At 48.5% G+C, this 23,304-nt stretch overlaps 2 protein-coding genes across 2 annotated transcripts; both read left to right on the top strand.

Moving 5' to 3' along the window:
• Positions 1–7,120: 7,120 nt before the first annotated feature.
• Positions 7,121–8,161, top strand: LOC132594551 (melanoma-associated antigen B1-like). Its single transcript, XM_060292789.2, has one exon. The coding sequence runs from the start codon at positions 7,121–7,123 to the stop codon at positions 8,159–8,161; it is 1,041 nt and encodes a 346-aa protein (XP_060148772.1).
• Positions 8,162–17,907: 9,746 nt separating this feature from the next.
• On the top strand, positions 17,908–18,966 carry LOC115848357 (melanoma-associated antigen B4-like). The gene is given in 3 exon segments (XM_070044734.1): positions 17,908–18,765; positions 18,809–18,920; positions 18,923–18,966. Coding segments are annotated over 3 exon segments (1,014 nt in total).
• Positions 18,967–23,304: the final 4,338 nt, after the last annotated feature.

Below are 23,304 nucleotides of genomic sequence, written 5' to 3'. Positions count from 1 at the left end.
ATCAGCCCCCTTGTGACTGTTCTGAGCCTATTCATGAAGGGCAAGTATATCACTGTGCGAGGGATGGGATGTGTCCTGTGCTCTTGTGCCAGAGCAGGAGAACACAGTATGCAAATTAAATGTTTCATTCACATCGTCTTCAGGGAGTTTCTGAGAAATAAGTGTAATTCTCCTTTGAGGCAAGATGGTAAGAAGCCACTGGGCACCTTTGCACTGGGCTGGGAGGGTCAGAGCCCTCTCCTTCAAAAGGGCATTCAAATTAAGTTATCGTGTTTAATCTGATAAACTCTATACGAGTTCTGGGTTTTTGGTGATGGTTAAATTAATGAAAAGAAGGGTAGTTTAGATGGAAGGGCTGCTTGTAGGGAGGGAAGTTGGTGATCCTTGACACAGACTTAGGGGGTTTGTGTTGTATCTAACTGGGAAAGTATATCTTATACCCATATTGAATAATTTATCATGTAATAGGGAAATACTACTTAGCTTTTCTTGCTAATTGGCATTTTGGATGATTGGGTTTTCTTTGTTCTAGGTTGCCACATATTTTCTGGCTTCTCCTGGAGTTTTAAAAAAAAAAACCAACCCCAGCAGAGTGGGTGGTATCATGGGGTCCAAATTAATCATAGTAATAAATGCCACGTTGAAGTCTCAACACAGGCCAGTCACTGTGCCAGACACTTAACACATATTAACCACCTTTCACTAGTTCTACAAGACAGAGCTTGGCAAACCCACTTCATAGATGCAGAGCCCGGTGCTCACAGAGTTTAGTAATGCACCCAAATTCATATGGCTGTTAAGGGACAGGTTTGAAACTAGATCCTGGGTCTGGATTAATCAAGAGCCCACACTATTCCAATTCTCCAAGGCTGAGGCCCACCTTGTGTTTCTTATATTCAGTTTTCCTCTTTCTTCTTAAAAATGCATCTCAGGCAATAAATAAAAGAAAAACTGTGCTCATGCTACTGGGTTGGAATACATTCCCAGAGCAATATGAATACCAATGTAAATGACAGGCATGAATAAAGAAAAGAAAGGTAATACTCAGTGACTGATCATCTTCATATGCAGTGTCAGATAACCTCAAAAGATCAGGGGCTCACAAAATCATCCTGGACAGCCCCTTCCCCATAAAATATAAATCTGTCAGAACAGAATTTACATGAGGCTCTTGGGTCTGGCTGGTGAAGAGAAGGAAAATATCAGTGTATTTTTCCCCTGATACAATACCACCTGTCTGGAACTCCTGCCTTATGCTTTAGCTTCCCCATCTCACATCGCTCCTAAGGCAGGGACCAAGGTTTGCAGAGGGGAAACTGCTCAGGTGTTTGCAAGGATGAGGTATTTCTCAGGAAACCTTTAATCCAAGAGCCAGGAGCCAAGCGGATTGCCTCAATACTAGAGGGCTTAGAAGACCAACACCCCAGAATACAGGGAGTCACACCTAGACAGGCTTCCACCTGCTGTTGGATTTAGAGAGCCTCAGATAGAGCTGTCAGGCTGAGCATGCCCTCACGTATTCTTCAGACTTCTCAGGGACTTAAGAGCCTTGGCCTAAAAACAATGGAAGGAGATAAGCAGAAAGAGTCCCAGTCTTCGATAGATATGAAGGTAGGGACCCTGACTGAGGAATGATGGAAGGACCCAGCCAGAACAGGGGGTTTTCTGTAAAGTCTGACTCAGGCCATCAACCCTTGGAAGTCCAGAACAGTCCTGGCTGGATGCGGCTCATCCTGGCTTCCAGCTGGAGGTCTCCAGAACGGGAGTACCTTGATTTGATGCGAGCAGCCTCAAGTTAGCAGACAGTGGAGTCCCTAGGCTGGTCAGGTATCTGACCAGACTCTGAATGAGAATGAGGGAACCACACACCCCAGAACAGAGAAGTCCCACAAATCCCCCGAATGCTGTCAGCCCTGGGATGCCCAGGACAGATGTTTGAGGTAGAAGAACCCCCTCAGTCTCCCTGAGGAGTCTCATGGAGTTGAGGACCCTGGACTAGTGGGACAGACACTGATCTACAGAGAGAAAACTCAGGCCTAAACCAGAGTCAAGAAAATTACCTGGCTGTTATGAGGGGACCCCCAAAAGCAGAGGGGGCCAAATAGAATTCTGTACAGGTCTTAGCCCTGGGAGACCCAGAAGAGCTACCACTGAGTCATCCCCTCATTCCACCCGTGTGTTGTAGTTTATCTTATGACAGGGCCGAAAGTAAGCTCATCACACGAGATGAATTGTGCCGAAGCACAGAAGTAGAGGGCTGCCGCTCGCTCAGGCAAAACAGCCCCGTCTGTCCTGCTGTGGTAGCTTTTATTAAAGCATTATCTAGGTTTACACTTTAAGACTTGTTTTCTTAACGTTTCAGAAATGCCAAAGCAGCAACCTATGTTTTTATTAATTATACAAGCAATAATTGGCTTTCTTGAGAACCTGCCGTGCTTCGTCCTTGAGCGCAAAAGCAGCACAAAGTTCCCACCATTATTTTGATTATACTGAAGTAGCACAAGGACATTTCCTTGTGTTCCCACCACTCTGATTATACTGAGGACATCTCATGGATTAGTGCCCAAAGCACTCAATGCTTCTTCGCAGGCCCCCGGTTTGCCGCGGGGGGGCGGGGGGGCTCAAAGCATTCAGGACTGTTCACAGCTCTGGCTTATTCGCATGCCCCCGGTTTGCCGGGGGGGCTCAAAGCAGTCAGCACTGTTTGCAGTTCTGGCTTATTCGCCAGTCCCCAGTTTGCTGGGGGCGGGCTCATGGGTCACGTCTCCCTTCCATGTCCTCACTTATTCCACTACACCGTGTGATCTCAGGGAGGGAAGGGCCTCATCTAGCAGGATCGGACTCCAGTTCTGCAGAGGGGGACGTCTTGGCCATAACCAGAGTCAAGGTGAGGACCCTCAGTGCTAATGAGGGGGTCTCTCCCCCAAGGAGGGAGGCTCACAGGGTGGCGCCCGTCTTGTCAGGCAGAGATGGTCGGAGCAGCGCCCTGACTTACCCCCACTAGGGCCTCGGGGAGGTGAGGGCTTGGTTCGGAGGCTGGAGGACCCAGGACCGTAGAGGGAGGGGTCCCGGGCTCTGATAGACGGCACCGACAGGACGCAGGGACCGTTGACCCCTGAACAGTGGGCATCCCCGCAGAGTCCCGCCCCTGCCGTCAGCCCTCGGAGACCCCACGCAGCGCCGGATGCGGCTCCCCCCGACTTCTGCTTCGGAAGCGAGGAGCCCGACCGGGAGCCGCGGCGTTTGTTCGTCCGAGCGTGGATTTTCAGGACTCGTCCGGAGCCACGGTGAGGACCTGAATGTAGCCTGAAGGGACCTTCCCTCCCCTCTCCCCACTTAAGAAAGGTAACCCCCCCGCCTCCCGCCCCTGCCTGCCATCAGCAGCGTGGGACCCTGATCTGACGTATATGCCAGAGGAGTTGCCGTCTGGAGGGCCTCAGAGAGTGTAGGGCCTTTGTCTAGAGGGGCCGGCTTCTTAGGCAAAGGGTGTAGTCTTGTCCCCAGCAGGTGGAAAGTGGGACCTTCAGAGCTGACGAGGGTCCCTCCTTCCTAAAGGCGTGACTGCACGGGGCCCCCTCCCGCCTTCACTCGCGCGATGCTCTAGAGTAATTCAGGCTGAGAGAACCCCTCATTTCTGCCTGGGGTGGGAAGTGGGGTTGGGGGCTAGGGGACGTTCGGGTAGAGAAAGGCCTTTATGGAAAGGGGGCAGGACTTCCCTGGCGGTCCAGTGGTTAAGACTCCTCGCTTCCACTGCAGGGGGCGCACGTTCGATCCCTGGTGGGGGAACTAAGATCCCACATGCCACATAGTGGGGCCAAAAAGAAAGGGCGGGGGCGTGGACCAAGAGGGTGTTCTGTACTCTAAGTGAAATAAGTCAGAGAGAGAAAAACAAATACTGTATGATTTCATTTACACGTGGAAGCTGAAAAAACAAATGAACAAACAACAGAACAGGAACAGTTATAGACACAGGAAACAAACAGGTGGTTGGGGGGAGGAGAGAAATTAGGTGAGGACAATTAAGAGATACAAACTACCAGTTACGAAGTAAATGCGTAAAGGGTGTGAAATGTAAAACAAGAGGTAGTTGGATGGATGGATGGATGGATGGATGGATGGATGGATGGATGGATAGATAAGGCATTCCCATTAAGCTTAGGGAGGAGACTTGGCCCTAAAAGAAGCAGAGGTAGGACCATCAGTGTTAGTAAGCAGACCTCTCGTGAAAACAGGGAACTGCACAAATCAGCAGCCCTGCTCTCAGACCTGGGAGTCCCCAGATAAGGTAGCCGGGATGTGGAGCCCCCGACTTCTAGCTACTCAAAGAGGTGAGAGCTGCGGTCTGAGGCATGTAGATTCGGGTCAGTGGAGGGAGGAATCCCAAACCCTACCCGGACTGGACGCCAGAGTCCTGAATGAGGACTGAGGGAGCCACCAACTCCAGAACAGTGGGGTCGGAGAGTCCCACCCTTGCTGTTACCAGGCGTAGCCGAGCCCCAGATCAGCTTTGGCAGAATGAGGCTCAGTCTGACTGTAAGCTCAGGTCCCAGGAAGATGAGGACCTTTTCTGACGGTCATGGGCTCACGTCAGCAGAGGGCAAAGTCCCAGGCAGGGTTCAGAGTCAAGGTGAAGATCCTGAGTGAGGAAATGGAGACTGCTCCATACACAGTGGAGAGAGCTGCATCTCATGCCGCCCCTGCCGTTAGCCCCGGGAGGCCCAGGGCAGAGCTGGCAGGCTCAGGTGCCCCCTGACTTCTGCCTGTGGGGTCTGAGGGAGATGAGGGCCTTGGTTTAAGGGCTGGCTCCCCGGTTCAGCAGAAGAAGAGGAGTCCCAGGCCATGATCGATGTCAAGGCACAAATTCTATGTGAGGAATGAGACAACCGACTCCCCCAGAACAGAGGACACCCCACAAAGTGCCACGTCTGCCTTCGCCCTGGAGAGCCAGGTTTAGAGCTCTCAGGCTGAATTGCCCTCTCAGTTCCTCCAAGGGTGGTCTCAGGGACGTCAGGGTTTGGGTCTAATGGGAGAGGCCTCATTCAACATAGGGAAGAAGCCTGGTTCCTAACGAGAGTCAAGGTGGTAACACCGAGTGAACATGAGGGAGCCCCACCCAGAAAGAAGTGAACCACATAGAATCTCATCCCTACTCTCAGACCTGGGAGGGAGACTCAAGCATGGTGACCTGATGAATATCACTCATGTTTTCCCGGACCATGGCAGGGAGGTGAGGAACCTCCTTGATGGGAGTATGGGCTCAGGTGAGCAGCCAGAGGATTTCCAGGTAATGCCAGGAACCAAGGAGAGGACCCTGAGAATTGAGGGGACCACCTACACCACAATAGTGAGGGCCACAGAATCTCTTCCTGCCTGTCAGCATTGCAAGTCCACACACAGTTGTAGCTTGAGAGACAAGAAAATTTTCTTTCTAGCGGGTCTCGGGGAGTTGGGGGCCTTAGTGTGAGGGGATAGACGTCAAGTCAAGACACAGAGGATGTCCAAGTCCTGCTGTGCGTCAGGGTGAGGACACTGAGGGATGATGTAGATGCAGACCCACCCAAAGCAGTGGGGGCCCACAAACTCCCACCCCCCTCAGCCCTGGGAAACCCCAGGTAGAGGTAGCCTGATGTGTCACCCCTCACTTCGGGCCCCAGGGACCCAGGCAGATGTGGGCCTTGATCTGAGGCCAGAAGACTCAGGTGGGCTGAGGGAGGAGCGTAGATGCCGTCTGAGTGAGGGCGAAAGAGGCCAACGATGCCGCAACAGTGGGGTCCCGTGGAGTCCAGCCCCTGCTACCAACCCAGGGAGGGCATGGACGGGGATGACTGGCAGTGGCTCACCCTTTCTTTCATCTTGGGGATCTCAGGAAGGTGAGAATCTTAATGTAATGCAAGCGAACTCAGATCAGCGGAGGGAGGATTTCCGGGATTTGCCAGGACTCACGGAGAAGATGCTGAGGACTGTGGGGGGAAGTCCACCCCGTGCCAGCGGGGACCGCGCAGAGTCCCTTTCCATTGTCGTTCCTAGAGGCGCCCCCGGGCACAGATGTGAGGCAGAAGTGCCCATCAGTTCCCCACTCGGAACTCACAGGGAAGTCAGCATCTTGGTGTGATGGGTCAGCAGAGGGAGGAACCGTAGACCCTCCCCTGAGTGAGAAATGGGGACCGTGAGGGAGGACCACACGTTATAGGGCCTCAGCCTGCCTGCTGCAGTTTTCAGCCTCTGGAGACTAGGGGCGCTGTGGCCAGATAAGGCCATCGTCACTTCCACTGTTCGGTCTCAGGGAGCTGTGGGCCGTACTGTGAGGAAATGTCCTCAAGTCAAGAGAGAAAGGAGCCCCCAGATCCTCCCAGGAGACCCAGTGGGGACTGTGAATGACGACTGAAGGTAGCACACCCCCCTTCCACCGAATCAAAGGCATAATAAAGAGTCCTGCCCAGGCCTCTGCTCAGCCCTTGAAAGCCCAGAGCATGGTTGTCAGGCGGAGGCTCCTCATTTCTTTGTATCATTTCTAAGGGAGACGAGATCCTTCGTCTGAAGGTGCCGCACCAGGGGCAGCAGGAGGGGTCCCAGACCCTTGGTGTCGACAAGATGAGGACGCTGAATGGTTGAGGAGCAACGAGTTCAGGACAGAGCAGGCCCCACACAACTGTCAGCGCTGTGCACCCCGACAGTGTCCATGACTCAGTTCCTTCTCGTGGGCCCCAGGGAGCTCTGAGGTGTCACCTTTAGAGCAGCACAGGAAAGAGGTCCCGGCCCTACCAAGAGTCGATGTGACAATCCTGTTTGTGAACGAAAGGGACCCTTGGAACCCAGAGAGGGCCTACCCTACCAGGATCTGTGGTCACCGCCGTCAGCCACAGGCAGGGCTGGCAGGCTGTAGCCTGAGGCGCACTCACTCTCGCTTCTTACCCTGGGTTCTCGGGACAGGCTGACCAAGAACAAGAGCCTAGTGGTTCCTAGAGCAGTGCCCTCAAGGAAACGTGCAGAGCGGCCTTCTTCAAGTCAGGGTGGGACCTCCCTGCTGAAGGTGCTCACACCCTCTCACCTTCCCTCCTCCAGGTTCCAGCATCACCTGCTCTCCTGCCCACTCCCCCGCTTGCTGTCCCTGCCCATAGTCATGCCTCGGGGGCAGAAGAGTAAGCTCCGTGCCCGTGAGAAGCGCCACCAGGCCCGGAGGGAGACCCAGAATCACGGGGGTGCTCAGGCCACTGCAGCACAGAGAGAAGAGTCGCCCTCGTGCCCCTCTTCTCCTTCTCAGGGTACTCCCCCGAGCTCCCCTGCTGCTGGCACTCGCCAGGAGCCTCAGGGAGCCCCAGCCACTAGCTCTCGTGCTGCAGGGGTTTCAGGCCCAGGATCTGATGTGCGCGCCAAGGGCCCGGTTCAGGCAAGGAAAAGTTCCTCCCGCGCCTCAGCCTCTGGTGAGAGCTTTCAGAGAGATCCTCTGATCAAGAAGGTGGGAAGGTTGACAGAATTCCTGCTGGAGAGGTATACAGTGGAAGAGCCCATTATAAAGGCAGACTTGCTGAAGCTTGTGAACAAAAGGTACAAAGGGAAGTTCCCTGAGATCCTCAGGAGAGCTGCTGAGTGCGTTCAGCTGATCTTTGGTCTTGAGTTGAAGGAAGTCAAGCCGGGTGGTGATTCCTATACCCTTGGCAGCAAGCTACATGTCAGCGACGATGGGCGTCGGAGCAGTGGCTGGCGGTTCCGGAAGAATGGGCTTCTGATGCTTCTCCTCGGTGTGATCTTCTTGCATGGCGACCGTGCCTCTGCGGAGGAGATCTGGGAATTCCTGAATGGTTTGGGTGTTTATGTTGGAAGGTGTCACATAATCTTTGGGGAGCCCAGGAAGCTTATCACAGAAGATCTGGTGCAGGAAAAGTATCTGGTGTATCGTCAGGTGCGCGACAGCAATCCCCTGCGCTATGAGTTCCTGTGGGGCCGGAGAGCCCGCGCTGAAACCAGCAAGATGAAAGTCCTGGAGTTTGTGGCCAGGGTGGCTGGTACCGTCCCCAGTGCCTTTCCAGCCCATTATGAAAAGGCTTTGAGAGATGAGGAAGAGAGAGCCCGATCCCAAGCCAGAGCTGCAGCCAGGGCTGGTACTCGAGTCAAGGCCAGTGCGCCTTCCAAGGTCACGTCTAGCAGTTCCTCCCACCCTTAGTGAGGTCTGAGGCAGCTTCTTCACTTTGTGTTTGACCAACGCTGCCAACCTTTTCAGTAGTGAGAGGCTAAGCTGGGGCTGGAAAGCTCATAATGTATATCTTCTTTGTGTTCCTGTTTTACACTAGTATCTTTCAAATGTTTCTTTCACTAGAATGTTTCTTTAGATTCAGAATCCAAGTTTATAAATGACATGGATCACATATTTGTTGTTGTTTATCAGGTTGAAGCGTAAGAGTTTAGGTACCGTGTAGTACGATGTGAAAACTCCTTGCATCTTTCTGGGGTTCTGGACTGAGATAATATGGCATTGGAATAGGAATTTTCTCGGAAATGTGAAAGAATGCTGTGGTTTTAAAATGGATGAAAGCAAAGTAAAGTTTAGTCAAATTTTGGTTTGTCTTATTCGCCTTTGTCTTTCTCTTTGTAAAATTCAAAGATATACACCTAGATGTCCTTAGCTTATTCAAGAATGCCGACAAAATTGGATAGTAATAAGTTACATTCCTCACTCAGTGCCTCATTGATTCCCATCTGTAATTGAGCATCTGCTCTTTGGAAGGTTCTGTGCTGGTAGTGATGATGCTAAGATAAAAAAGACCCTGCACCTGCCTGTAGATGTTGAGAGTATAAGAGCAGCTATTATATAAGGAAGGTGGTGTGATGGAAAAACCCAGTGAGGATGGTGGGGAGAGAGTCCAGTTGAGAGCAGTGAAGTATAAATTCTCTTAGCCAGAACACTTTGAGGTTTGGTTATTTTGCAAATCCCTCCTTGGGAGGTAATTTTAAGTTGGCTGCGTGGTGGGCTAGATGAGGCTGTGATAATGGTGAGCAGGGGTCCAGTGCTTTTGCCCCGGTGCAGGTGAACACGGTGCACAAACAAACCAGGTGTTTTATGCAGATTGTCTCCTTTGTGGTGGGATGCTGAGAAGCCCCTGTGCTGGCACTCTGTGCCCTGGGCTGGAGGAGCCCCAGCCCGCTCCATTAATTAGTTATCGGGTTTTTCTAATTGGAGTATAATTGCTTTACAATGTTGTGTTAGTTTCTGCTGTGCAACGAAGTGAATCATCTACACGTATACATATATCCCCTCCCTGCTGGACTTCCCTCCACCCATCTAGGTGGTCACAGAGCACCAAGCTGAGCTCCCTGTGCTGTACAGCAGGTTCCCACTAGCTGTCTATTTGACACATGGTAGTGCACATAGGTCAATCCTAATCTCCCAATTCATGCCACCCCCCCTTCCCCCGTGTCCACATGTCCGTTCTCTATATCTGCATCTCTGTTCCTGCCCTGCAAAGAGGTTCAACTGTACCAGTTATCTAGATTCCACATATATGCGTTAATATATGAGATTTGTTTGTCTTGAGTGTAATCTGGCAGAACTCCTAAATGGGCCCAGATTTTGGTGGTGATGAAACACGTGAAAATCGGCGGGGTTTTGGGAGGCAGGGGAATTATTGGTCCTTGACACAAATTCTATAAGGTTTGATTTGCATCCTGGTGGAACCCCTGCCTCCACAAATGAAACAACATATTCTCTGATAGGGAAAATGTACTCAGGGTTACTTGCTAAGGAGCACTTTGGTTAATTCATCTTTCTTTGTCCTAGAGGCCCGCATAGTCTCTGACATCTCCTGGATAAAATGAAAAATTCCTAGAGATGAGGGTATCTCTAGGACAGAGAAGACCAGTCTCTTCTGGTATGAAAATAAGCATCATAATGACTGCCATGCATGAAAGACCCAGACATCGCCAGCCACTGTGCCAGGTGCTTTACATATATCACATATGTTCTGACAGTTCTATAAGAGGAGGCTTATCAGACCCACTTGGCAGACAAAGAACTTGCAGTATTCTCCGGACTGGTAAAGTGACAGAACCGGGAGTACAGCCCGGTCTGAATTCCTCCAGAGCCCATACTGTTCCACTCCTCCCAGCCTGAGGCAGCCCTTCTGTCTCTTAATCCATTTCTCCTCTCACTGCTCCGTGACGTCTCTCAGGCAATAAGAAAGAGGAACTTGTAGCCAAAATATTAAAAGCAGGCCTAAAGAAGGAAGGTGAACATGAGAACCAGACACCATTTGGGGATTGTCTGTGGGCTTCATTTACCTAGGATCCTCCTGCCCCTCGCCCCAGGCTTCCCTGAGAGCTGATTGCCCCGGTCCCGGCACGGGGGTCCAGTCCCAGCACTTTGCGGCATCACAGCGCCCTGCCCCTGGGTCTTCCCCAGTGTGCCCTCGTGTCCAGACTGGAAGCTGACCTGCTGGCCAGCTCTTCTCTGCATCTTCCTCTGGAGGCTGCACTCAGCTCCCGGACGAACGGACAGCCCATATGCCCTGCCCTCCCCTGACTCGGAGCATCCCGACTCCCCGCAGATCCCATTCGTCACCGTGGACCCCTGGGACAGCAGCTGCCCTTTCCATGTATCTGTTCACTTCAGACAGTGACGTTTACACACCTCCTCATCCCCACTGGGTGCCTCCACCACATTCTCAGTGTTTGCAAGCCTGCTGGTGACGAGACTCTGATTTGGTATGGACTCTACAGGGCCTTGGCTTATAACCCCAAGGCTAGGGAGGCCTTGTTTGAAACAACGTGATATTTGCAGTAGGATTTTAATGAAGTGTCTTCTTTGAATCTGGCCACTGAATCCATACACTGATGAGTGAACTTAATTAAGGGGTCCAAAACCAAAGCCTTCTTCCTAAGTGGTAAAGGAGGAGGGACCAAGGAAATCACTGTGTAAACAAACATCTGCTGAGGCTGAATTCCTAAAAACCCATCTTGGAGTCCTTCTTGGAGGTGGAAAATGGTTCTTTGGCAGACATGCTAGCTTTGAATAACAAGGAAAAGTAATTCACCATCCTCCCAGTAATCCTTGTCTGTATCGGTCCCAGGGGAGATGCTGTTTGTTCAATATGCTTAATGGCACCTGTTCAGGTGTTCAGGTATGTTCAGTCAGGTGATGGGTGGCTATGATTTTGACCATGCAACCAGAAGTTAGGAGAAAATTCCCAGCCTACTGAGGTTACACAGGTTATTGCAATTGGCAATGCAGAAAGGTACTGGTGAAAGCCCTCTCTGCTGAGATGTACAGGGTACTTTTGGAAATTAGATGGAATCCTGTATTTGAAAACATGTCTTACATAGTATGCACAAGAAAAACTTGGTGAATTTCAAGGTAAATTTGGCCTTCTCAGAAACTCCTCCAACTAACTAAGAGGGTTGTTGTCATAAGCAATTGCAGTAGTTGCTCTTTATTGAGCACACACTATACACCAGTTTATGGGAGACTGCAAACCTCATCCACATCCTGTCTTGCTCTCCTTGGGTTCCTGGGGAGACTATATTCCCAGTCCACTATATGTAATTAGGAAGGGTCACCTCCAGACCAAGGCACGAGGGAGTCAGTATGGCACCTCTGTGCTTTCTCTTCCATTCAGCAGCAAACAGAGAGAGCCCGTGTTGAGGTGTGGAGCCACGCGACGTACATAGCCGGGATCTCGGAGTCATCTGTGAGCGGTGAGCCTCTGCCAACCTTCATCAGATTTTATGTGCACAAGAAACAGACTTTTGTAGTGTTAAGTCATTCAGATATCAGGTTTTCTCTGTTGCATCAGTTAGCAGTTACTTAATCCGAGTGATACACAACTACTATTTCTTCTCTTAGGCTCATTTAAATGTTTTAATGACAGAGTTAATCATAGCATATATATTCTTCTTATACAAGCTTCTTACACACATAAATCACAATCTCCCCCCTTACAACATTGCTCGAAAATTCAGCCCCCTTTTCAAAAGTAACCACAATTAACTGTCTGGTGTGTGTCATTCTAAAGCTGATTTGAGGCTTCTTTGTACATAGATGTGCTACAAAAATATGTTGAATTTTTAAAAACACAGGGGCCACAGTGTACATATAGTTCTGTGACTTGCTCTTGTAACTTAATGGAAGTGAATGCAAGATCTTTCTGTGACAGCTTGTAAGACCCACCTCACGTTTTAAAACTGTCATCACCATTAGAAAAGGTCCCAGCCAGCCCTCTGGTCCTAAGCTACAGCGTGAAGTAGAGCCCCTCAGCCAACCTGTAGATCTGTGAGAACAAACAGTTGTTGTGTTAGGATGCTACGTTTTGTGGCTCTGCATTGGGCAGTGGAAGTTTACTAATAAGTACATTAAGGGCTAGCAGTTCATATTTTAATTTTTTATGTTCTTTGTCTTCCACAGGGAGCACATACTATTCCTAAAAATATTTTTAAGGTTAAGAAAAATAAACTTCAAAAGGCATGGGAAATTCTAATTACAGACGTTAGGGAAGCCTTTAAAATGGGAAAAATAAGCAAATAATTTACAAAAGAAGAGTGAAGTGACGCATGATTATTTCTCCTACAGAATGAAAACAAAAAGATTACCTATAGACTATTCTCTCTCCAGCTGGTGGATTGATAAAGAGAAATTTTATATCAGAGGATAAGTTCCTGATAGTTCATGAGTTTCAACATAGTTCTGGAGCACGTTTATCTCGCACCATCTAGAAAGGCGATATGTAGTACGTAAGAGCGTGAGATTCTGGAACCAGACACCTGGTCTTTCAATCCCAGCGCTACCATTTACTAGTTGTGTAATCTTGGGTAAATTCCGTAACCTCTTTGTGCCTCTTTTCTTATCTGTAAAATTGTGATGGTAATAATACCTAACTATAAGATTATTTTGTGAATTAAGTGTAGGGCATTCAGCACGGTGCCCACGAATTCATAAGCGTTATATATGTGTTATCTATTATTTTATTATCAAAGCATTTTGCTGAGTTTTCATTGAAGGATTAATTGACATTTAATACAGGAAGAATATGGGCCCTATAGATAACCTTAACACTTAAAAACTACAATGTAGAAATACTAACCTCTGAGAGGGAATCTGTCACATCTGTAGTCCCTAAAGCACTATCAGATGATTGCCATTAATATTAATTAGGTCAATAAAAAGTATTAATGTTTAAGTACAAGCCATGGTTATCAGAAAAACTTATTAGCCTTAATACTTCACTCCCCATTTGTATAGGATAAATGAGGTAATTCAAAAGAGAGAGATTTTATTTTTTATCATTAGTAAATAGCTAAGCAGTGAAGAACTGAGGAACTCAGCTTTGACCACATCTTGGACTAAGTGAGATTTAAGAATTGTTTGGTATCCAAGGATACCTCTTAATGTAATTTCTGTAAATCTGAGAAGAAAAGAGATTGTGATGATCTCATTTGAGAGTAATATGTGGAAGAAGGACCAGAATACGTTGGAAATGCTGCCTAATCAAAGCGTTGTTTTCATGTATATTTTATAGTTTTTAAGTGATTTTTTTAGCTTAATGTTTTGTAGCTGGAACATTTTATGTCATAATTACTAGTCTCATCAGAGATTTCATTTTTATTTATACAGATATGTGGAATCTATGATTAGATGTGTGCATTTAGGCCAGTTGGACCTCCTTTATTTTACATCAATGTACTTTTGGAATTTGGAATTCTCCTTTTTCAAGTATAATGCATGTATATCTGGCACAGCTTCCTGCTTGACTCTATTGTTGTGCCTTATGTAAAATGACATTTAGTTTGCTTCTCATTGATTAGAATCAATAACATAAGTCATAATTATGTCCTGGAATAATATGCATTTCTAGTCTGGCTGCACTGTAGGTGGTGGGATATGGCCTGGGAAGCTAATCATCCTTTATCATTTCTTTCCACTTGGGAGAGGACACCCAGAACGCTAAACAATCAACTTCGTAACTGAATATATAGGATAAAGTTGTTTATAAATTGGGGTCTCTTGTACTAAGGGGAAATATTGAGACCACTCTTTTTGCAAAACATAAATGGAGAACTAAGGCAAAGATAATTCAATCAGAATTTATGTCATCACCTCAAGATTTCAAGCCAAACCACAAGACTAGTACACTGAAATGTGTATATGTGTTGTGATGTCAATGTCCAATTCAAGTTAACTCTACATTTTATTGATCTGATGAGCACATTTGTTTGCTAAAGCCAAAAGACAATGCAGGTTCCCTGTCAGACTGTTACGATTGAGAGACCCCCTAAATTGTTTGGACTTATTGGCTTAATTATTCCACATTTGGGAATCCATGGAAGGGTCTCTGTTCTGGAACACTGAAGCATGTGAGACTGTTGTGACTGTTCTCTCCTTTGCAAAATATTCTGCTGCCTTGGCTTCTGTATTAGTCAAGATAAGCTAGGTTATGTTAGAGTGTCAAATTAATCCTGAAATCTCAGTGTTTTACCACATCAAAGGTTTATTTCTCAACCACACTACATGTTCAATGGTTATGGGGGAGGGAGGGGCATTTGGGGGTTTTCTCTGGGGCTTACCTATTCACTGAGGCAGGGGAGAGTGGACAGAGAGTCTCTAAAGGGCTGTTCTTTCATTCAGCCAAACCCATCACTTCTTCTCCCATTTCATTGGCTGAAACCAGTCATAAATCCTCGGTTAGCCTCAAGGGGTCTGAAAAATGGAGCTCTCCATGTGCCTGAGAAGAAGGAATATAGAATTGGGTTTGGCGAGCACAGCACTGTCTGCTACAGTTTTTAAGACACTGCCCTGTCCTGGTTCTTCTGCCTCTCAATCTGTTTTTTCTCTGCCTCCTCAATGGACTTCTTTTCCGTCACCCCTTGGGGAACTGGTGCTCCCCAAGTTACCATATCCGGTCCACTATTTTTTTTCTCCCCACATCTATCCCCAGGTAACTTCATCCACTCCTCCAGTTCTAACTGCAAACTATCTGCTGCTAACTTCCAGATCTATTATCCCAAGCCCTGACCTACCCACAAAGCTTTAAACATAAATCCAACGATGACTGATTCAAGGATATCTCAAACTCAATGTGAAAAAAGATAAACACATGATTTTTTTTCCCAACCTCATTCGTCCTCTTCCTGTATTCTTTGTCCCAGTTAGTGGCAGCATCGTATTTCCAAGTCTAGATTCCTCCCTATCATTCCCACCTCTTAATTTTGTACGCCATCTTAGCTAGGCTGTGCTGCACAGTTGTTTAGTCAGTTATCAGTCTAGATATCCACTGTAAGGTATTTTTTAGATGTGATTAATAGTTACATCTGTAGGCTCTGAGTAAAGCAGATTGCCACCCATATTGTGACTGGGCCTCGTGCAATCAGTTGAGGGCCCCAAGAACAAGGACTGAGGTTTCCTGAAGGAATTCAGCCTCAAGACTGCAACACAGGGACTTCCCTGGTGGTCCAGTGGCTAAGACTCCGTGCTCCCAATTCCGGGGGCCCCGGTTCGATCCCTGGTCAGGGAACTAGATCCCACATGCATGCTGCAACTAAGAGTTCCCATGCCGCGACTAAAGATCCCGCATGCCACAACGAGGAGCCGGCGCAGCCAAAATAAATATATAAATATTAAAAAAAAAAAAAAAGACTGCAACACAGAAACCCTGCCTGAGTTTCCAGTATGCCTGCCCTGCTATACAGACCTTGGACTCAAGACTGTAACATCTGAGTTTCTAACCTGCTGGCTTGCTCTATGAATTTTAGCGCCCTGACTTCCCCCAGCTAGGGCCTCGGGGAGGTGAGGGCTTGGTTCGGAGGCTGGAGGACTCGAGACCATGGGGGGGGGGGGTCCCAGGCTCTGATAGACGGCACCGGCAGGATGCAGGGACCGCTGGCCCCTGACCATTGGGCGTACCCGCAGAGTCCCGCCCCTGCCGTCAGCCCTCGGAGACCCCACGCCGCGCCGGATGCGGCTCCCCCCGACTTCCGCTTCGGAAGCGAGGAGCCCGACCGGGAGCCGCGGCGTTTGTTCGTCCGAGCGTGGGTTTTCAGGACTCGTCCGGAGCCACGGTGAGGACCTGAATGTAGCCTGAAGGGACCTTCCCTCCCCCCTCCCCCCATAGCAAAGGTGACCCACCTGCATCCCACCCCTGCGATCTTGTTCTTGGAGGCCCCAGCAGAGCTATCGGGCTGAATTCGGCCTAGGATGTCTCAGGCAGAAGGCTTTGGTCTGTGAGAGTAGCGCTGATTCTACAAATGGAGAAGGTCTAAGTCCTAGATGAGGGCCCTGAGTGCTAGTGAGCAGACCTCGACCCACAAAGCGGGCCACAGTGAGCAGCGCCCCTGCTCTCAGCTCTAGGAGGCCCTAGCAGGGTAGACAGATGTTGAGTGACCTAAATTCCCCTCTAGTGATGAAGGGAAATGAGGGCTACCTCATGACTCCTAAACTCAGGAGAGGAGGCTCCGGGCGGAGCTGGCAGGCTGTGGTGCCCCCTCATCTCCTCTGGAGATGGTCTCAGGGAGATGAGAGCCTTGGTCTAATGGAATAAGCCCAATTCCGCAAAGGGACCTAGTCCTCAACAGCATTCATGGTTGTGACACCGAGTGAGGATGGGGGCCCCTCCCACAAGAAACGGGGCAGCATAAAGCACCAGCCCTGTTTTCAGGCTTGGGAGAATTGGGTATTTTGACATGAGTTGCATTCACTTATTCCCAGGACATCTCAGGGAGGTGAGAGACCAGGTCAAAGGGGGCAGCCTCGGGTTGGCAGGGGAGGATTTCAGGTTATGCCAGGTGTCATGGTGAGAACCTTGAGGACTGTGGGGATGTCCCACATGAAAGCATTCAGGCCACAAAGAATCCTCACTGGGAGACCTCAAGCATAGATGTCAGGCAGAAATGCCCATCAGTTCCCACTACAGGCTAACAGGGAAATAAGGGTCTTGGTCTGAGGAGAGTGGTCCCATGTCAGCAGAGGGAGAAATCTTAGACCCTATCAGGAGGCACATTTAGACCTTGAATTGGGATCTTGTGTGGGACCACAAGGACTTCAGCCTGCCTGCAACAGCTTTCATTCTTGGGAGACCACGTTTAGTTAGATACGGTCATCTTCACTTCCTCCTATTGGGACACAGGCTGGTTTGGCTCTTACTCTCATATAGGCGTCAATTCAGGCAAAAGTTGAGCTTCTCTACCAGGAGCCCAATTGAGGAACCTGAGTGAGGACTCAAAGTGTCCAGCCCAACCCTTGGATTTCAGCCCAAGAAATCTCTGGGAAGGACTGTCAGGTAGAGCGTCTGCTTCACTTCTTTATATCACGTCTAAGAGAGGTGAGGTCCTTAGTCTGAAGGTGCATCCACCAGTCAGCAAATGGAGAGTAGTGGTTCCAAGCCTTTAAAGGAGCCAAGGTGAGGACCTTGAATGATGATCGCAATGAACTCAGGATAGAAAGGACCCTACTGAACTCGCAGCTCTGGTGTCCCCTGGCAGGGAGGTGGACTGAGGCACCCCTTCACTTCCTTCTCCTGGATCGCAGGGAGGTTTGAGGTGTCAGCTTAAGAGTAGCAGCGGGGAGGGTGCCCAGGCTCTGCAGAGACCTGACATGATAATATTGAAGATGAACCGAGAGGACCCCACTGCCAGCACCTGTTGTCACCTGAGTAAATCCAAGGCAGGGCTGATAGGATGTAGAGTAAAACTCTAAGGCCTCTGTGTTTCCTCTATGGGATTCTGGGAGGACAGGCTGACCGGGAAAACAGGAACCTTGTGGGTTCCCAGAGCAGTGCCCTCAAGGAAACTTGCAGGGGCAGCCTTTGATAAAGCCAAGGTGGAATCTCCCTACTTTAAGGTGCTCACGTCATCTCATTCTCCAGCCTCCAGGTGTCCAAATCACCTGTCATTGGCCCACACTCCTGTCTGCTGTCCCTGACCACAGCCACCATGCCTCGTGGTCAGAAGAGTAAGCTCCGTGCTCGTGAGGAACGCCGCCGTAACAGAGGTGAGACCCAAGGTCTTAATGCTCAGGCCACCACAGCAGGGGTAGAAGAGACCACTTCCTCACCCGTTTCTGTTTCTCAGGGTACTCTCCCGAGCTCCGCTGCTGCTGGCACTCGCCAGGAGCCTCAGGGAGCCCCAGCCACTAGCTCTCGTGATGCAGGGGTTTCATGCCCAGGATATGATGTACGTGCCAAGGGCCAAGTTGAGGAAAGTAAAAATTCCTCCCAGGCCTCAACCTCCAGTGATCCTGGAAAGGATCTTGTAACCAGGAAGGCAGGGATGTTGGTGCAGTTCATGCTGTGTAAATATAAGATAAAGGAGCCCATTAAAAAGGGAGAAAAGCTGAAGATTGTCAACAAAAGGTATAGGGAGCACTTCCCCGAGATCCCCAGGAGAGCCTCCGAGTGCATGGAGCTGGTCTTTGGCCTAGAATTGAAGGAAGTCAAGCCCAACAGTCATTCCTATGCCCTTGTCGGCAAGCTAGATCTCACCGATGATGGGCGTCGGAGCAGTGGCGGGCGGTTTCGGAAGAATGGGCCCCTGATGCCTCTCCTCGGTGTGATCTTCTTGCATGGCGACCGCGCCTCTGAGGAGGAGATCTGGGAATCCCTGAATGTTTTGGGTGTTTTTGATGGAAAGAGGCACTTCATCTTGGTGGAGCCCAGGAAGCTTATCACAGAAGATTTGGTGCAGGAAAGGTGCCTGGAGTACCACCAGGTGCCCAGCAGCGATCCGCCATGCTCTGAGTTCCTGTGGGGCCTGAGAGCCCGCGCTGAAACCAGCAAGATGAAAGTGCTGGAGGTTCTGGATGCGGAACCAGAACTGTATCTCCATGGATCTGGAGATCCACGATACGGTCCCCACTGCCTTCCCACCCCACAATGAAGAGGCTTTGAGAGATGAGGGAGAGAGAGCCCGAGCCAGGGCTGCAGCCAGGGCTGGCACTACTGCCACTGCCGTGCGCATTCCAGGGCCACATCCAGCCTCTCCTCACACCCCTAGTGAGGTCTGAAGCCCACCCATTCTTCACTTTGTGGTTGGAAAAGCCTGTTAACCAGTGTTCCTGATATGCTTAAATAACTTGTTGACTTTTTTCCTGCATTTTTAATTGGTGTTCCTTTCAACAGAAAGTTTATTTAGATTCAGAATATAAGTATATGAATGACATGGATCACACACTTATTGCTGTTTGTCAGATTTAGGAGGAAGAATTCTGTTGTTTGAAATACAAATTGGAAATCCTTAAATCACTTTTGTGGTCCAGAACAAGAATAACATCACTTTAGGATAAGAATATCCTTGGAAACATGAAAGAACAGCACGCTAAAATAGGATCAGAAGATAGCTAGGTAGCTAGATGGAGAGATAAGATAGATAAGACAGATAGAGAGCTAAAGGCAAAGTTGATCAATTCTTCGTTTGCCTTACTCCATTTAGTCTTTCTTTTGTAAATTTAAAAGATATATCCTGGATTTGCTTATGGTTTTCAAGAATGTTTGAGAATACAAATTATAGCAAATGATTTGTTCATGACTCTTATTTTACACAAACATTAACTGAGCATCTGCTCTTAAGAAGTCTCTGTGCTCGTACTGGGGATGTTTAATCAAAAAAGTCCTAGCCTCTGCCCATGCAATTACAGTTTCTCAGAGAAGCTATTATTGTATGGAAAAGGGTGAGATACTCTCTACTTCAAGAAGAGCAAGTAAAAAAGGGTAAAGAGAGGGTGGAGAGAACATATTCCTTAGTTTTCATTGTTGAAAGCAGAATTTTGGCTGATTGGGAGGATTTTTTCCGGCTAGAATGCTGCATATTCTCTGACATATCTTAGATGTAAAAAAAAAAAAAAAAAATCCCAGCTGGATTGATGGTAACGTCTGAGGTCAAGATAATCATAGTAATAACCGCCATTCCCTAGCGTCTCAATACAAGACAGGCACAGTGACAGCTGCTTTCCATACATTACATATATTCCACCAGTCCTACAAGACAGGTCTTATCAAACTCACTTCACAGTGAAGATCCTGAGGCTCATAGAGTTAGAGTTTGGTCATGTGCCAAAATTCATAAGGCTAGTAAATGACAGGGGTGGGACTAGACTCCTGGTCTAAATTACTGTAGAGCTCATACTGGTCTACTCCTCCTACCCTGAGACACATCCTGTGTCTTTTATTTCAGTTGTTTTCTCAGTACTTCAAACTTTGTCTTAGGTGATAAAAAGAATGGCCTTGTGCTCAAACTACTGGATTGGAATACGTAGCCAGAGCAGTAAGAATACCAAAATATTTGAGAGGTATAAATAAATGAAAGAGACAATATTCGGTGACAGTATAAGCATCTACATTTGCGATGTTAGATAACCTCAAAAGACTAGGGGCTCTCAAAATCATCCTCACAGTCCCTTCCCTGTAGAAAGTAAATCTATCAGAACAGAAGTGACGTGGGAATCTTCATCTGGCTGATGAGATAGAATAGATCAGTGTACTTTTTTTCCCTGACAGGCTACCACCACCTGTTCTGGGACTCCTGCCTTGTGCTACAGCTTCCCCATCTCACATTACTCCTGGGCCAGGGACCCATTCTCTGTAAGGTTTGCAGAGCGAAAACTGCTCAAGAGTTTGCAGAGATGTGGAATTTCCTAAGCAGGCTTTAATCCAAGAGATAGAAAGCAAGATGAGGGCCCCGTGTAGGAGGACTGAGGAGACCAAAGCCCAGAATATTGGGGGGTGGTCATTGGGACACCAGTCCTGTCTGCTATCAGACACAGAGGGTCTCAGGCAGACCTGTTAGGCTAACCGTACCCTCACTTATTCTTCAGGCTTCTTGGGGCCATAAGAAATTTGTCTAAGGGCAGAGTTCTCAGGTTGGTAGAGGAGAGAGTGTGAGTCTCTCACAGAAATGACAGTGATAAACCTGAATAAAGACCCAGCCAGAACAGTAGGATCCCATAAAGTCCCATCCCCTTTGGCAGCCCCTTGAGGTGCAGAACAGTCCTGGCTGCTTGTGACTAACACTTTCAACTCAGGTCGCGGGAAGGTGGGGACTCTGGGGATCAGCAGAGCCCTCAGCCTTAGATCAGCAGAGAATGGAGCCCCAGGAAGTGTGCAGAGTCATAGTGAAGACCCTGTCTGTGGACATGGGGACCACTCAGTCCACCACTGTCAGGGCTACACTTAGCCCCTCCTCTGCTGTTAGCCCTGGGAGGCATAGGCAAGAGCTGGCAGGGTCAAGTGCCCCCTGACTTCTGCCTGGAGGGTGTCAGGGAGGGGAGGACCTTGGTTTATAGGCTGGCTGTTCAGCAGAGAGTGGAATCCCAGGCGTGACAGTGTCAAAGTAAAAGTCCTGTATGAGGAGTGTGGCAACCAACTACCCCGTTACAGATACATCCTTAGAAAGTCCCGTGTCTGTAATTGGCCTGGGGAGGCAATAGACAGGGCTTTCAGACTAAGTTTATCCCTTATTGCCTGAAGGAAGATGGTTTCAGGGACTTAAAGTCCTTGGACTGATGGGGGAGGCCTCATTCAGCAGAGGAAGGGTACCCAGTTCCTAACTGGAGTCAACATGATGACAGTGACTGACAATGAAAGGATCTCTCCCAGAAAGAAGGGGACCACATAGAGCACTGTCCCTGTTGTCAGACCTGAGGCTATGTCACTTAGGCATGGTGACATGATGCGTCATACTCACTTCCTCCCAGAGCTCTCATGGAGGTAAGGAACCTCATTAAAAACCAGTGTGCTCAGTGGCCCTCCTTAGGATCTCAGGGAATTGTTCCCTGTACATTTTGTTGACAACCTTCAGCATGTCTGCCTCCATAATGGGCTCTTTTATATTTCTGCAGTAGGAATTGCCTGCCGATGCAGGGGACACGGGGTCGTGCCCCTGTCCGGGAAGATCCCACATGCCGCAGAGCGGCTGGGCCCGTGAGCCATGGCCGCTGAGCCTGCGCGTCCCGAGCCTGTGCTCCGCGACGGGAGAGGCCACAACAGTGAGAGGCCCGCGTACCCGAAAAAAAAAAAAAAAAAAAGCTCATATTTTGTTTTATTTGGGGTTGTAGTCAGAGCATAGTGCATAGTATACAGTAGGTACCTTATATTTAATCAATAAAGGCCGAAAGAAAGACTATAAATAAGGGAAAGATCGTCAATTTGTGGTTTGCCTAAATCCTTCTCATGTTTCTTCTTGTAAAAGTAGAAGTCATACACCTGGATTTGCTTAGATTATTCAGGAATGTAGGATAAATTAAATTTTAATGGATTAGGCCACATGCTTACTCCTTTTTAATTTCCCAATCATTAATCGAGAATGAGCTCTTAGGAAGGCATCATACTAGTACTGTGGATGCTTCCCCCCGCCACCCCCCAGAAAAAGCCCCCAAACAGCAACCACCACAAAAACAAGATCTAGCCCCTGCCCATTGAATTTTAGAGTCTAGGAGCTGCTATTATATAAAAAGATGGTGGATGCGCTCTATGACCTAAAGAACAAGTAAACAGTAGGGTTTAAGAGGGCAGGCAGTTGGAGCTGAAAGCAATCAAGTGTAAATGGCCTGAGGCAAGGCAGTTTGGCGCCTTAGGAAAATGCAAAGCCTTCAGTGAGAAGTAATTTCAAGTGAGGTTGCCTGGTGGGCTAGATGAGACTGTGGGAGTGGTGAGCCCGGCCAGAGCCTCAGATGGAGGGCCTCAGAGAATCCAGAATCCACTGGGCTGGCAGTCTTTACCCTGGGTTGGGGGAGCCAGAGACCTCGCCATTAAAAGCGTACTCAATTATTCTATCTTGTGTGTAATTTGGCAAATTCTAGGCAAGTTCTAGATTTTTGTTGGTAGTTAAATAAGTGGAAATAATGGTTATTTAGAAGAAAGGGTAGCGGGGAGGGAAGATACTGGTCAAGGACAAAAATTCTAAGGACTTTGAGTTGTTTCCAACTAGGAAAGATTCTCCCACAAGCGCATTATGTATTATATCCTCTGGTGTGGATATTACATGATTGTCCTTGCTAGGCAGCATTTTAGTTAATTGCGATTTCTTTGTCTTGCTGTTTGGTTAATGTGCTCAAGCTCACGGGGCTAGTGAAACAGCAGGTAAAACAATTGATCAGCTTAAACTGGTTTTGCCTCCTTAAATAGGTTGCTGATTAATCAAACCTTGTGTTATTTTACAGAGACAGAACTGCACATCTCCAGGAAGCAACCCATGACCCCAGGATGACCCTGGAACCAAGATCTTCAGTCTGCAGAACTCAGAGAACAGAAATGTTGTCTGGAGAGCCCGTGACAATCCTTCAATTAAGGAAAATCTGGCCTCCAGCAGCATGAGTAGCTTATATGGACTAATTCAAGA

The sequence above is a fragment of the Globicephala melas genome, chromosome X (genome assembly GCF_963455315.2).
Source record: "Globicephala melas chromosome X, mGloMel1.2, whole genome shotgun sequence".
Classification (NCBI taxonomy): Eukaryota; Metazoa; Chordata; class Mammalia; order Artiodactyla; family Delphinidae; genus Globicephala; species Globicephala melas.
This window is presented reverse-complemented; position numbering and strand designations above follow the sequence as displayed.

Bases quoted from the DNA above. Each gene is read 5' to 3' on its own strand.
- LOC132594551 (XM_060292789.2), top strand. From the start codon at position 7,121: ATGCCTCGGGGGCAGAAGAGTAAGCTCCGTGCCCGTGAGAAGCGCCAC.